Below are 15,848 nucleotides of genomic sequence, written 5' to 3'. Positions count from 1 at the left end.
CCAAGGAGCCTCACTGAGGCCCTTATAAATACTTAATAAGTACTGCAAGATAGTTCCTTACGGGAAACGAAAAGTTACAGTACATTCTGATGAAGAAAAATGAAACGATCTTACCGGAATCTACTCCGTGGAACAGGAACACGACCCTTCAAGAGTGACGAATAGTAGCAGCGCCTCCGTCATGGACTTGAGAGAAGAAAGCAGGCAGCAAAGCAAAGTTCGACAACGCTGATTACTAGTGAAGCTGTTAATATGAGTCGGGATGGTTTTGCAGAAAGACTCTTCCTGCATCTCTGGACTCTAACTTTCATCCAGGCCCTCACTGAGAGAATGATAGGATTACTTAAAGCTTCCGTCTCATGTCGAAGAGTACTACCCTCCATAAGAGACAAAACAAACTTCTGACACTTCTCGGCCAACCTCCTGGGACGAAAGACAAAGAATGACTGGGGGGGGTGAGGGAAATGGGAGGAGTATTTAAGCCTTTGGTTGGGGTGTCTTTGCCTCCTCCTGGTGGCCAGGTTCTTATTTCCCAAAAGTAATGAATGCAGCTGTGGACTCTTTCCATTTAGGAAGAAAACATCTATGTAAAGATAGTTTCTATTTAAGATAAATTATAATCTAAAGGATATTCATCCTGATATAAAGATTAGCTTTAACTATATAGCATATTCATGGTTGTAATGTTTTGTTTTTTGATAAATTAATTCCATTAATCCACAATGTCATGCTCTCCCAGAGGTTTCTGTAAGATTATTTTGGACAATGTTTCTATCTTGAAGATATCACATAATATTGGTTTTGTAGTTCTCAAAACTGTGAATTTGTGTTTGCAAAAATAACGTCTGTTCCTCACAGCAAAAATGTTATAAACTAAACATACAGAGTTGAGAAACAGACGTTAAAGGGACCTACTCATGAAAAAAAACTTTTCACTTTAAGATAGAGCATACAATTTTCAGATTTCAGATTTAATTCTATTATCAAATTTGCTTCATTCTCTTGGTATACTTTGTTGAAGGAGAGCAATGCTCTATTGGGACCTAGCTGAATACATTGGGCTAGCTCACAGTAGTGCATTGCTTTTGAGCCTACCTAGGTATGCTTTTCAACAATGGATACCAACAGAACGAAGCAAATTAGATAAGAGAAGTAAATTGGAAAATTGTTAAAAATTGCATGTTTTTTCTAAATCATGACATTTTAATTTTGACTACTCTCTCTTTAATGCCATTGCTCCCCTGCAAATCTATGTACACAGAATCAACCCATGCTAAGTTTCAAGAAGCTCAATGAATAGGAGATTGTTTGGAGTGGAATAGATCTGCACAAGGACATAATTATGAGGAGGGAGATGCAAGCATTAAAAATTAAAAATAATGTTGTTGTTTTAGTTAAATAAAACTATTTACATTGTTATTATTAAGGTAATTATTATTTTTCTTTAGTTAAATAAAACTATTTAAATTGTTATGATTAAGATAATTATTATTTTTCTCCTTCCAATAAAGTACAGCTGAAAAGTTGATCAAATATGAATGATTAAACTATTCATTTGGAGATGGTTCACTTCCCAATAATTTAATTAAAGGGACAGGCATAATTAGACATTCATAATTTAGACAGACCATAAGATTTTAAACAACTTTCCTATTTACTTCTATTATTTAATTTGCTTCCTTCTCTTGTTATCCTTTGCTGAAAGGTTTATCTAGGTAAGCTCAGGAGCAGCAAAGAACATAGGTTCTAGCTGCTGATTGGTGGCTGCATAAATATGCCGATTGTCATTGACTCACCCATGTGTTCAGCTAGAAATTGCTGCTCCTTCAACAAATGATACCGAGAGAGTTCAACAAATTTGATAATAGAAGTAAACTGGAAAGTTGTTTAAAATTGCATGTTCTACCTAAATCATAAAAGACAATTTTGGGATTTCATGTCGCTTTAATTTCAATAATCTATCTATGTATACGTAATGATATATAACCAATTCAGTAATGGTTTCATATAACTGGAAAAAATAATCTGAAAAATTATTTAAATATGAAAACCATGATTTAAATTGGTCTTACTGACTAGTGATTTAAATTGTGATTTAAATCAATTTGATTGAAATCAAATCCACCTCGTTGAAAAATTAATAAGAAGAGGGCATAACATGTTTTTTTAAACTGGCCTATCTTAATCCCACTAAACACACATTTACCCCCTCACCTGTTTTAATCTAGGTTCCTGGTTTAAACTGTTTTTAAATTTTTATTAAAGTGAAGGTAAAGTTACCTGTTTGACAATCTGGAATTAAATTCTTTGTCCCAAATAAATGTGACTTTCATTCATCATGTTTTTCAAAATTATCAGTAAATGAAGTTATCGCCATAATCAATCTATTTTTTAATCTTAGCCAATTCAACCCGTTATATATTTTTTTATTTATTTTTTACTTGATCACGTTCTGAAAACATCCAATTGAAATTCTGGCCGTTAGGCGGCCGTCAAACTACATCACCCGCCACCTATTTAAACTGCGCATGCGCTATAGTTTTATTCTCCATATTGGAATCAAAGCGTGCTCCAGTTTTGCGCATGTGTAAAAGATTTTATTATGAATACCCGCATTCTCTGAAACTGAGAAGAGCATCACTTTACCTCTAAAAAAGATTATCTCTCGCTCGCAAAACATAGTATTGAATGAATACAGTATAGTTATTCTTTCAATACTATGTTGCAAACCGTGATTAACGCATGCACATTGGAGACTGAGATTTCAGAGTATCGCATGCGCAGTAGCTGGAGAATTTGCAGTTTCGCGCATGCATATTAGTGACGCCAATCGTGAACGCACTTTAGAGATCCGTATAGAGCGGGTGGGAACGCTCTATACGTCACAGCAAAGAAAATCAGGAAGTAGACGTTGGGAGGAGTTTTCATGGAAACGGTAGGCAAATATATGTATATAAAAATCTATAAAGAATATTAAAAAAACTTGATTAGCTTCTTCTAATATTAATTGATGCATTGACGTCTTCAAATGAATAAAACTTTACCTTCACTTTAAGTATTACTTATTTTTCATGCTGTATGTTCTGCACTGATGAAACTGTTACTAATACAATTTACTTAAAACCCCTTTGCAGACATAACATTTGTATTTCTGAGACCAGATTTGTAATGCATGTTTTGGATCCTTTATAAATAAAGTTATAAAAAAAAACAAAAAAAAAACCTTTGCATGGATTAAATAAAAAACAGAATTTATGCTTACCTGATAAATTACTTTCTCTTACAGGTGTATTCAGTCCACGGATTCATCCTTACTTGTGGGATATTCTCAATCCCTACAGGAAGTGGCAAAGAGAGCACACAGCAAAGCTGTCCATATAGCTCCCCTCAGGCTCCGCCCCCCCAGTCATTCGACCGACGGTTAGGAGAAAAAGGAGAACCATAGGGTGCAGTGGTGACTGTAGTTATTGTAAATTAAATTTGAACCTGACTTAAATATCAGGGCGGGCCGTGGACTGAATACACCTGTAAGAGAAAGTAATTTATCAGGTAAGCATAAATTCTGTTTTCTCTTACTTGGTGTATTCAGTCAACGGATTCATCCTTACTTGTGGGATACCAATACCAAAGCAATAGGACACGGATAAAGGGAGGGAACAAGTCAGGTAACCTAAACGGAAGGCACTACTGCTTGCAAAACCTTTCTCCCAAAAATAGCCTCCGAAGAAGCAAAAGTATTGAATTTGTAAAATTTGGCAAATGTATGCAGTGAAGACCAAGTCGCTGCCTTACAAATCTGTTCAACAGAAGCCTCGTTCTTGAAAGCCCATGTGGAAGCCACAGCTCTGGTGGAATGAGCTGTAATTCGTTCAGGAGGCTGCTGTCCAGCAGTCTCATAAGCCAGTCGGATGATGCTTTTCAGCCAGAAGGAAAGAGAGGTAGCAGTCGCTTTCTGACCTCTCCTCTTACAAGAATAGACAACAAACAAGGATGATGTTTGTCTGAAATCCTTAGTTGCCTTTAAATAGAATTTTAAGGCACGAACTACGTCAAGATTGTGTAAAAGTCGTTCCTTCCTAGAAACTGGATTAGGACACAGAGAAGGAACAATGATTTCCTGGTTAATATTCTTATTAGAAACCACTTTTGGAAGAAAACCAGGTTTGGTACACAAAACAACCTTATCTGCATGGAACACCAGATAGGGTGAATTACACTGCAAAGCAGACAATTCAGAAACTCTTCGGGCAGAAGAAATGGCTACTAAAAACAAAACTTTCCAAGATAATAACTTGATATCTATGGAATGCAAAGGTTCAAATGGAACCCCTTGAAGAACTGAAAGAACTAAATTTAGACTCCATGGAGGAGCCACAGGCTTGTAAACAGACTTGATTCTAACTAAGGCCTGTGCAAACACCTGGACGTCTGGTACAGCTGCCAGACGCTTATGTAACAGGATAGACAGAGCAGATATCTGTCCCTTTAAGGAACTAGCTGACAGACCTTTCTCCAATCCTTCTTGGAGAAAAGACAATATCCTTAGAATCCTAACCTTACTCCACGAGTAACCCTTGGATTTACACCAACAAAGATATTTCCGCCATATCTTATGGTAAATTTTCCTGGTGACATGCTTCCTGGCCTGTATCAGAGTGTCTATCACTGAATCAGAGAAACCACGCTTAGCTAGAATTAAGCGTTCAATCTCCAAGCAGTCAGTTGCAGAGAAACTAGATTTGGATGCTTGAAAGGACCTTGAATTAGAAGATCCTGCCTCGATGGCAGTTTCCATGGTGGGACCGATGACATGTCCACTAGGTCTGCATACCAAGTCCTGCGTGGACACGCAGGTGCTATCAGAATTACCGAAGCCTTCTCCTGTCTGATTCTGGCTACTAGCCGAGGAAGAAGAGGAAACGGTGGAAAGACATAAGCTAGACTGAATGACCAAGGCGCTGTTAATGCATCTATCAACGCCGCCCTGGGATCCCTGGATCTGGATCCATAAAGGGGAAGTTTGGTGTTCAGACGGGACGCCATCAGATCCAATTCTGGAATGCCCCATAGCTGGGTCAGCTGAGCAAAAACCTCCGGGTGGAGTTCCCACTCCCCCGGATGGAAAGTCTGACGACTCAGAAAATCCGCCTCCCAGTTGTCTACCCCTGGGATGTGAATTGCAGATAGATGGCAGGAGTGATCCTCCGCCCATTTGATAATCTTGGATACTTCCTTCATCGCTAGGGAACTCTTTGTTCCTCCCTGATGATTGATGTACGCTACAGTCGTGATGTTGTCCGACTGAAATCTGATGAATTTGGCCTCTGCTAGTTGAGGCCACGCCTGGAGCGTATTGAATATCGCTCTCAGCTCCAAAATGTTTATCGGGAGAAGAGATTCTTCCCGAGACCATAGCCCCTGAGCCTTCAGGGAGTTCCAGACCGCACCCCAGCCTAACAGACTGGCAGACAATGATCCACTCCGGTCTGCAGAAACTCATTCCCTGAGACAGGTGATCTTGAGACAACCACCAGAGAAGAGAGTCTCTGGTTTTCTGGTCCATTTGAATTTGAGGAGACAAATCTGCGTAATCTCCATTCCACTGTTTGAGCATGCACAGCTGCAGTGATCTGAGATGGATTCGGGCAAAAGGGACTACGTCCATTGCCGCAACCATTAACCCAATTACTTCCATGCACTGAGCCACGGAAGGCCGAGGAATGGAATGAAGAACTCGGCAAGTATTCAACAGTTTTGACTTCCTGACCTCTGTCAGAAAGATTTTCATTTCTACCCGAGTCTATTAATGTTCCCAGAAAGGGAACCCTTGTGAGCGGGGACAGAGAACTTTTTTCTACGTTCACCTTCCACCCGTGAGACCTTAGAAAGGCCAGAACGATGTCCGTATGAGCCTTGGCTCTGTGAAGGGACGACGCCTATATTAATATGTCGTCTAGGTAAGGTGCTACTGCAATGCCCCGCGGTCTTAGTACCGCTAGAAGGGACCCTAGCACCTTTGTGAAAATTCTGGGAGTGGTGGCCAACCCAAAAGGAAGGGCCACGAGCTGGTAATGTTTGTCCAGAAAGGCGAACCTTAGGAACTGATGGTGATCTTTGTGGATAGGAATATGTAGATACGCATCCTTTAGATCCACGGTAGTCATATATTGACCCTCCTGGATCATCGGTAAGATTGTCCGAATGGTTTCCATCTTGAAGGACGGAACTCTTAGGAATTTGTTTAGAATTTTTAGGTCCAGGATTGGCCTGAAAGTTCCCTCCTTTTTGGGAACTACGAACAGGTTTGAGTAAAAGCCCAGTCCGTGTTCTGCAATAGGAACTGGGTGTATCACTCCCATTTTTAGAAGATCTTCTACACAGCGTAAGAACGCCTGTTTCTTTATTTGGTCTGAAGACAAATGAGAAATGTGGAACCTTCCCCTTGGGGGAGAATCCTTGAATTCTAGAAGTTACCCCTGAGCAACTATTTCTAATGCCCAGGGATCTGGAACATCTCTTGCCCAAGCCTGAGCGAAGAGAGAAAGTCTGCCCCCTACTAGATCCAATCCCGGATCGGGGGCTACCCCTTCATGCTGTTTTGGTAGCAGAAGCAGGCTTCTTGGCCTGTTTACCCTTATTCCAGCCCTGTAAGGGTTTCCAGGTTGCTTTGGGCTGGGAAGCGTTATCTTGCTTTGCGGCAGCAGAGGTTGTGGCAGGTCCGCTTTTTTTAGCCTTAAACGGCCTATCTTGTGGAAGGGCATGGCCCTTGCCCCCAGTGATATCTGAAATAATTTCTTCTGGGCCAAATAGGGTTTTCCCCTTGAAGGGAATATTTAACAGTTTTGTTTTGGACGACACATCGGCCGACCATGATTTGAGCCAAAGCACTCTTCGCGCCATGATGGCAAAACCTGAGTTTTTCGCCGCTAGCTTAGCTAATTGGAAAGCGGCATCAGTGATAAAAGAATTAGCCAGCTTTAGAGCATGAATTCTATCCATGACCTCATCGTATGAAGTCTCCCTCTGGAGCGAGTCCTCCAGGGCTTCGAACCAAAAAGCTGCTGCAGTAGTTACCGGAATAATGCAGGCAATTGGTTGAAGAAGAAAATCTTGCTGAACAAAAATTTTCTTCAGCAATCCTTCCAATTTTTTATCCATAGGATCTTTGAAAGCACAACTGTCCTCTAATGGTATAGTTGTACGCTTAGCAAGTGTTGAAACAGCCCCCTCTACCTTAGGGACCGTCTGCCACGCGTCCCGTCTGGGGTCATTTATGGGGAACATTTTCTTAAAGATAGGTGGGGGAACAAAGGGTACACCTGGTCTCTCCCACTCCTTAGTCACAATATCCGCCACCCCCTTTGGGATCGGAAATGCCTCAGTGTATACAGGGACCTCTAAAAACCTGTCCATTTTACACAATTTTTCTGGGACCACCATGGGGTCACAATCATCCAGCGTAGCTAAAACCTCCTTAAGCAGGACGCGGAGGTGTTCCAGCTTAAATTTAAACGCTAAGGAATCTGACTCTGCCTGCTGAGAAACTTTTCCTGTGTCAGAAATTTCTCCCTCAGACAGACCGTCCCTCACTGCTACTTCTGAGTTTTGTGAGGGTACTACAGATAAATTGTCCAAAGCTTCAGATTGCTCATCCTCTGTATTTAAAACTGAGCTATCGCGCTTTTTTGGAAAAACTGGCAGTTTGGATAAAAATGCTGCAAGAGAATTATCCATTACTGCTGCTAATTGTTGTAAAGTAATAGGGGCCAATGCGCTAGAGGTACTAGGCATCGCTTGCGCGGGCGTAACTGGTGTAGACACATGGGGAGAGGAAGAAGGACTATCCTCATTACCTTCTGTTAAGGAATCATCTTGGGCTGCAATTTTAATTGTCACTGGATGATCTTTAAAATGCTTAGATGTTTTGGCACACTTTAAACATAAATGCAATGGGGGTACTGCCATGGCTTTTGAACATAAAGAACAAGGTCTATCTGAAGGCTCAGACATGTTTGACACTAAAATATTGAAAAAAACACTTTTTGAAAAAACGTTACTGTCTCTTTAAATAATAAACAGCACACACTTTTTTACCAAATCATCAAAAAACATCCGATCTTAATGGAATTTTCACCACATGATCCTAATGCTTTGAAATGATTGCACACAAATTTTCAAATCAATTAACCCCTTATTGCCCAAACCGGAGCAAAATGAAGTAAACAACCGGTTTAACCCACTACAGTATGATGCCACAGTCTTTGCTGTGGCTTTACCTTCCTTTAGGGTTATTTGCAGAAGAAAAATAAGCCTCCCTGAAGTCCTCCTGTACTCTTCAGGCTCTACACGTGAAGCTGCATGAAGCTATCTTGCAAATCAACTGCGCAACTGAGGCGCGAAAATGAGGCCCCCTCCCTCTTCATTCCAGAGTTATGGGGCCTTCCTGAGTCAAATTAGGTGTCTTTCAATATGCCAGGTGTAATAAAAGTCCCCAAAAGTGTTACCAACGTGTAAAACGTTTGATAAATACCAGATTACCCTAATAAAGTAATCGATTTAGCCCATTACAGTGTCTACCAGTATTTAAGCCCTTAACTGAAGCCATCATTCTATACTGTGTCTCAGAAAATGGCTTATCATCCCTCATGGGATTTCTGTCAGTCCTACCAAGTCTTGTTAGAAAAAAATGACTGAGCATACTTTAAGCAGTATAAGCCTGCAAACTGTTCCCCCCAACTGAAGTTCTCCGGTACTCAACAGTCCTGTGTGGGAACAGCCATGGATTTTAGTTACAACATGCTAAAATCTTTTTCCTCTCAGCAGAAATCTTCATCATTTTCTGCCTCAGAGTAAATAGTACAAACCGGCACTATTTTAAAATAACAAACTCTTGATTGAAGAAATAAAAACTACAAATCTAACACCACAAACTCTTTACCCTCCCGTGGAGATGCTACTTGTTAGAGCGGCAAAGAGAATGACTGGGGGGGCAGAGCCTGAGGGGAGCTATATGGACAGCTTTGCTGTGTGCTCTCTTTGCCACTTCCTGTAGGGATTGAGAATATCCCACAAGTAAGGATGAATACGTGGACTGAATACACCAAGTAAGAGAAATGGAGATTTGGTTTTAAAACCAAGTTAATTTTTTTTTTTACACTTATACCTTTAAACTCTGTAACCAAATAAAAATGTACCTTGTTGCTTCCTTGTTCACATTTCACACATGCTTCTATTGCCTTCAGAGGTCCTACAAATAAACACAGTACAAAGCATAACAAGTAAATTAACGATATTTCACATATGTATAATTTTAAAACAGCAGTAATAAGAAATGCAAGAAACCTTCTTCTGAAAAATACTATTTCTCCTCTAGTGCAGGATAATCATTATGACTCAGGAAGTCGGCAATGGGACCTTATCACAAACAAAAGTTAAAATCAAATGACTGAATGACGTGAAGTCATGAAGGAAAAATGTATTTACCTCTCATCGAGTCCATGTTTAAATTTAAAGCTTTCCTTCTTTTTTCTTGAAACTCCATTTGTAACTTTATTTCCACAACCTAAATAAATCATACAAATTGAATGGTAATACATTGTGTGAAATCTAAGATGGACAATTTTGTAATTGATAAAATGTTATGAACTGTGAAGTTGATGATGACTCAGCTGGACAAAACACATAGTTTTAGGGGGTTATCCCTTTTTTTACATTTCTATATTGTTTTACCTGTTCAATATTTGCCCAAAAATACTCAATTTCTCTAGCAATTGATGCAGCAATACGCTTTAATTTATTTTCTTCCTCCCGTCTGGCTCGCTCATCATTTACCCTCTTTTCCTCATGATGACGTGCAGCAGTTCTAGCTATCTAAAATTGACAAATTAAAAAAAAGAAGAATAAGGAACACAGGATGTCTTTGTTGAATATCTATGGGATCAACTGTGTTTTCTAAGAGTTTATTATTATTATTATTATTATTATATTTAAAAAACTGAGGGTTCTGGAAATATTTAAAGGGATATAAAACAGTATGAGATTGTAATATAAAATGTGTAATAATATGTAGTTAAAAAAACTTTGCGATATACATTTAATGTTTATTTTGTCCCCCTTTTCGGTAATTTAACTCTGAAATTGTTGGTTTGTAGATTACACTGAGTATCTATAAGGTAATGGGCACCACCATGTTTTAACTTACGTTTCCCCTTATCTATCTTTTCTGCTGAGGACAAAGATATAAAACAGGCAAAAAAGAGACTCTCCAAACATAGGATTTTCTAAAAAGGGTTTCCACACAGCCATGGTGGCACCCATTTCTTTATAGAAACTTATACATCTACATATTACAGTTGTGCTCATAAGTTTACATACCCTGGCAGAATTTATGATTTCTTGACCATTTTTCAGAGAATATGAATGATAACACAAAAACTTTTCTTTCAATCATAGTTAGTGTTTGGCTGAAGCCATTTATTATCAATCAACTGTGTTTACTTTTTTTAAATCATAATGACAACAGAAACTACCCAAATGACCCTGACCAAAAGTTTACATACCCTGGTGATTTTGGCCTGATAACATGCACAGAAGTTGACAAAAAGGGGTTTGAATGGCTATTAAAGGTAACCATCCTCACCTGTGATCTGTTTTCTTGTAATTGCTTGCAATTAGTGTGTGTGTATAAAAGGTCAATGAGTTTCTTGACTCCTGACAGATCCTTGCATCTTTCATGCAGTGCTGCACTGACGTTTCTGGATTCTGAGTCATGAGGAAAGAAAAATAATTGTCAAAGGATTTGTGGGAAAAAGGTAGTTGAACTGTATAAAACAGGAAAGGGATATAAAAATATATCCAAGGAATTGATAATGAAAATCAGCAGTGTTCAAACTCTAATCAAGAAGTGGAAAATGAGGCGTTCTGTTTGATAACATACTGCATTCATCTTGCCATCAATTCTGACCAATTTCCTGTGCCTTTGTAGCTCACACATCCCCAAAACATCAGCGACCACCGCTGTGTTTTACAGTAGGAATGGTGTACCTTTTATCATAGGCCTTGTTGACTCCTCTCCAAATGTAGTGTTTATGGTTGTGGCCAAAAAGCTCAATTTTGGTCTCATCACTCCAAATGACTTTGTGCCAGAAGGTTTGAGGCTTGTCTCTGTGCTGTTTGGCGTATTGTAAGCGGGATCATTTGTGGCATTTGTATAGTAATGGCTTTCTTCTGGCAACCTGACCATGCAACCCATCTTTTTTCAAGTGCCTCCTAATTGTGCATCTTGAAACAGCCACACCACATGTCCTGTATTTCACCTGAAGTTATTTGTGGGTTTGTCTTTGCATCCCGAACAATTTTCCTGGCAGTTGTGTCTGAAATTTTAGTTGGTCTACCTGACCGTGGTTTGGTTTCAACAGAACCCCTAATTTTCCACTTCTTTATTAGAGTTTGAACACTGCTGATTTGCATTCTCAATTCCTTGGATATCTTTTTATATCCCTTTCCTGTTTTATACAGTTCAACTACCTTTTCCTGCAGATCCTTTGACAATTCTTTTGCTTTCCTCATGACTCAGAATCCAGAATCGTCAGTGCAGCACTGGATGAAAGATGCAAGGGTCTGTCAGGAGTCCAGAAACTCATTGACCTTTTATACACACACACTAATTACAAGCAATAACAAGAAAACAGATCACAGGTGAGGATGGTTACCTTTAATAGCCATTCAAACCTCTTTGTGTCAACTTGTGTGCATGTTATCAGGCCAAAATCACCAGGGTATGTAAACTTATGAGCACAACTGTATTCTAAGGTGAATTTTTGCTTTGAATACATTATTATGTCTCGCATGTATTTACTGTTTAACATCCCTTTAAGAAACATTATTTTCTACACCACACAGGAAGTCTGACATTGTGATAGTTCATTCTTTGCTTTGTCATGTTTGGATATAGACTGCAATGTTTGGACACTTGCTTGGATATTGAGATGCTTCACAAAAGTGACATTTTTTAGCTACCATTTACCTTCTTAGCACTGGCAAGTTTCCAAATCCTTTCTTGAGCAAAGTCTGCTGCCATCCACTGCATCTCTTCTAGCAGATAGTCCCAGTGAGACTTTGGCCTTGAGGCTTCCTGTAGTTTGGGCAGTCTCTTTAAAGACCATAAACCCTCTTTTCGCAGTTCTGCTATGCGTTGATGAACATGATTTTCCTGTAAATAAATTCCACTTCACTAAAGCTTTTAATATTAGATGTGTTTTTAATAAACAAAAATATGCTTTAAACTTAGAAAAATCTTGCCCAACCACTAACAAATAAAAGTATAGAATATAGTTTAGTCACTGAGGACTGAGCACAGAAAGTAATTAAGGTCTAAACAATAAACAACCCAAAGTGCAATACCATTCGACAAACCAAAATATATATTAAACTCTGCAATGGTCAGGACAAGAAGGGAGGCTCATAATCAATGAACAGACTAAAGGACAAAACCAGAGAAATCAACATAACACAAAGCTAAATAATGTTTGTTCCTTGAAAGCCAAGAAAAGCAAGGATTAGCCTGAAAATTAAACATCTCAGAAAATAGAAAACTGGTTATCTAATAAAGGAATAAGAGTGAAGCCAAATGTTGATGTAGCAGGACACACAAAAAGATGATATATCCATGGGCATATGAAAAGAGCAAGAGGTGTGATAGACAGGGTGTAAGGGGAACAGTGGTAACAAGAACCGTGGAAATTAATTTTAAGGGATATCATTTCTCTCACAATAATGCATCCTTTCAAACATCCTGAGTTTCACACAGAGGGTAAGCAATTACAAAGGAATCTGAGGTTTTCACTATTTAGGAACCCCACTTATATCCACCCATGGTCAAAGTATAAAGGCTGGAAAGGACCATTTAAAACCCTGAGTGAACATGTTAAATTTATGTTAATCCATGCCGAGGATACAGCTATTTCACTTGGGAAAACATCATGTCCTGGTAGGTAATGAATATGAACATTTTAAACGTGAGTATGAAAAAGTATATGAGGTCGACATATTGCCATAAGCATTATTAACAGTTATTTTAATAGCAAACAGACAGTATAATACAGCAACCATAAATGCTATGTTTAAAGCTAGTAGTGTTAATACAGAGCATGCAAAACTAAAAAAGCTACTTTGCTTACTGTAATGTGTTTTTGTAACTTTAGGTAAACTGATTTATAGTGGCCAATTAAATATAGCTATAGTTCTAATCTTACCAGTTTTACCTGTTCAGCGAACTTGTCCTGTGAGTTCTCTGAGGATAATCCAGAAGCACTTTGTGAAGTAGTCTGAGATTTTATGCTGGGTATCCCAGAAGATTTCAAAGTTGCAGAGGAAAGAGATTTACTTGTGGTTACATTGGTTCTGCTTGATGTCACGGGAAACGGAGTAAGAGTAGTAGAAGTGGAGAAAGCTGCTGGAGCTACAAAGGAGTTGGGCTGAGTGTTGCTTGCAAGACGTGGCTGCTGAGACTCTGCTGCTGGTCTCACCAAAGTTATTGTCTGTTGAGGAAGAAAATCCACACACAACCTTAAATCACATTTTTTGAAAGGTTCACTAAACCTGAGAATAAGTAAATCTATACAGTGATGCAAATTTGCAAAACTGAAAATCATGTGTAATGGAGAATAGCCCTGGGGTTATACTAGAAAGAGAAAACAAACAATAGTGGGTTTTCCTCTTGCTGCAGATGGTGAAAACAGCCCAAAGACCACCTCCAAAGACCTACAACATTATCTTGCTGCAGATGGTGTCACTGTGCATCGTTCAACAATTCAGCGCACTTTGCACATGGAGAAGCTGTATGGGAGAGTGATGCGGAAGAAGCCTTTTCTGCACACACACCACAAACGCACATTTAAACAAGCCAGCTTAATTTTTGAAGAAGGTGCTGTGGACTGATGAAACAAAGATTGAGTTATTTGGTCATAACAAGGGGCGTTATGCATGGCAGCAAAAGAACATAGCGTTCCAAGACAAACATTTGCTACCCACAGTAAAATTTTGTGGATGTTCCATCATGCTGTGGGGCTGTGTGTCCAGTGCCGGTACTGGGATTCTTGTTAAAGTTGAGGGTCGCATGGATTCCACTCAATATCAGCAGATACTTGAGAATAATGTTGAGGAATCAGTCACAAAGTTGAAGTTACACAGAGGCGGGATATTTTAACAAGACAACAACCCAAAACACTGCTCAAAATCTATCTGGCATTTATGCAGAGGAACAAGTACAATGTTCTGGAATGGCCATCCCAGTCCCCAGACCTGAATATCATTAAAAATCTGTGGGGTGATTTGAAGAGAGCTGTCCATGCTCGGCAACCATCAAACCTAACTGAACTGGAGATGTTTTGCAAGGAGGAATGGTCCAAAATACCTTCATCCAAAAACCAGACACTCATTACAGGCTATAGGAAGAGTCTAGAGGCTGTTATTTCTGCTAAAGGATGCTCTACTAAATATTGATGCAATATTTCTATTGGGGTGCCCAAATTTATGCACCTGTCTAATTTCGTTTTGATGCATATTGCACATTTTCTGTTAATCCAATAAACCTCATTTCACTACTGAAATATTACTGTTAAAATGTCAGGATTCTGTGATGTAAAAAAAAATGAGACAAAGATAAATCATTTCAGAACTATTTCCACCTTTAATGTGACCTATAAACTGTACAACTCAATTGAAAAACAAACTGAAATCTTTTAGGTAGAGGGAAGAAAAAATATAAAAATAAAATAATATGGTTGCATTATCATAAGTGTGCACACCCTTAAACTAATACTTTGTTGAAACACCTTTTGATTTTATTACAGCACTCAGTCTTTTTGGGTATGAGTCTATCAGCATGGCACATTTTGACTTGGCAAGATTTGCCCACTCTTCTTTGCAAAAACGCTCTAAATCTGTCAAGATTGCGAGGGCATCTCCTGTGCACAGCCCTCTTCAGATCACCCCACAGATTTTCAATCGGATTCAGGTATGGGCTCTGACTGGGCCATTCCAAAACTTAAATCTTCTTCTGGTGAAGCAATTCCTTTGTTGATTTGGATGTATGCTTTGGGTCGTTGTCATGCTGAAAGATGAAGTTTCTCTTCATGTTCAGCTTTCTAGCAGAAGCCTGAAGGTTTTGTGCCAATATTGACTGGTATTTGTAACTGTTCATAATTCCCTCTAGCTTAACTAAGGCCCCAGTTCCAGCTGAAGAAAAACAGACCCAAAGCATGATGCTGCCACCACCATGCTTCACTGTGGGTATGGTGTTCCTTTGGTTATGTGCAGTGTTGTTTTTGCGCCAAACATATCTTTTGGAATTATGGCCAAAAAGTTCAACCTTGGTTTCATCAGACCATAACAACTTTTCCCACATGCGTTTGGGAGACTTCAGATGTGTTTTTGCAAAATGTAGCCTGGCTTGGATGTTTTTCATCGTAAGAAAAGGCTTTCGTCTTGCCACTCTACCCCATAGCCCAGACATATGAAGAATACGGGAGATTGTTGTCACATGTACCACACAGCCAGTACTTGCCAGCTATTCCTGCAGCTCCTTTAATGTTGCTGTAGGCCTCTTGGTATCCTTACAGACCAGTTTTCTTCTCGTCTTTTCATCAATTTTGGAGGGACGTCCAGTTCTTGGTAATATCACTGTTGTGCCATATTTTCTCCACTTGATGATGATTGTCTTCACTGTGTTCCATGGTATATCTAATGCCTTGGAAATTCTTTTGTACCCTTCTCCTGACTGATACCTTTTAACAATGAGATCCCTCTTATGCTTTAGAAGCTCTCTGTGGACCATGGCTTTTGCTGTG

General features: G+C 39.3%; 1 protein-coding gene across 1 annotated transcript in view; it reads right to left on the bottom strand.

Annotated features, from left to right (window-relative positions):
- LOC128648916 (E1A-binding protein p400) overlaps nucleotides 1-15,848 on the bottom strand; it is a 684,550-nt gene that overhangs the window by 590,500 nt on the left and 78,202 nt on the right. The window contains exons 6-10 of the mRNA XM_053701874.1: nucleotides 13,254-13,538; nucleotides 12,026-12,211; nucleotides 9,730-9,870; nucleotides 9,484-9,562; nucleotides 9,195-9,247 (exon numbers count right to left, since the gene is read on the bottom strand). Coding sequence (XP_053557849.1) covers nucleotides 9,195-9,247; nucleotides 9,484-9,562; nucleotides 9,730-9,870; nucleotides 12,026-12,211; nucleotides 13,254-13,538 — 744 coding nt within the window. The remainder of the gene's footprint in view (nucleotides 1-9,194; nucleotides 9,248-9,483; nucleotides 9,563-9,729; nucleotides 9,871-12,025; nucleotides 12,212-13,253; nucleotides 13,539-15,848) is intronic.

The sequence above is a fragment of the Bombina bombina genome, chromosome 2 (assembly GCF_027579735.1).
Source record: "Bombina bombina isolate aBomBom1 chromosome 2, aBomBom1.pri, whole genome shotgun sequence".
NCBI classification, from domain to species: domain Eukaryota; kingdom Metazoa; phylum Chordata; class Amphibia; order Anura; family Bombinatoridae; genus Bombina; species Bombina bombina.
The sequence above is the reverse complement of the archived record's forward strand: the minus strand, read 5'-3'. Positions and strand labels throughout refer to the sequence as shown.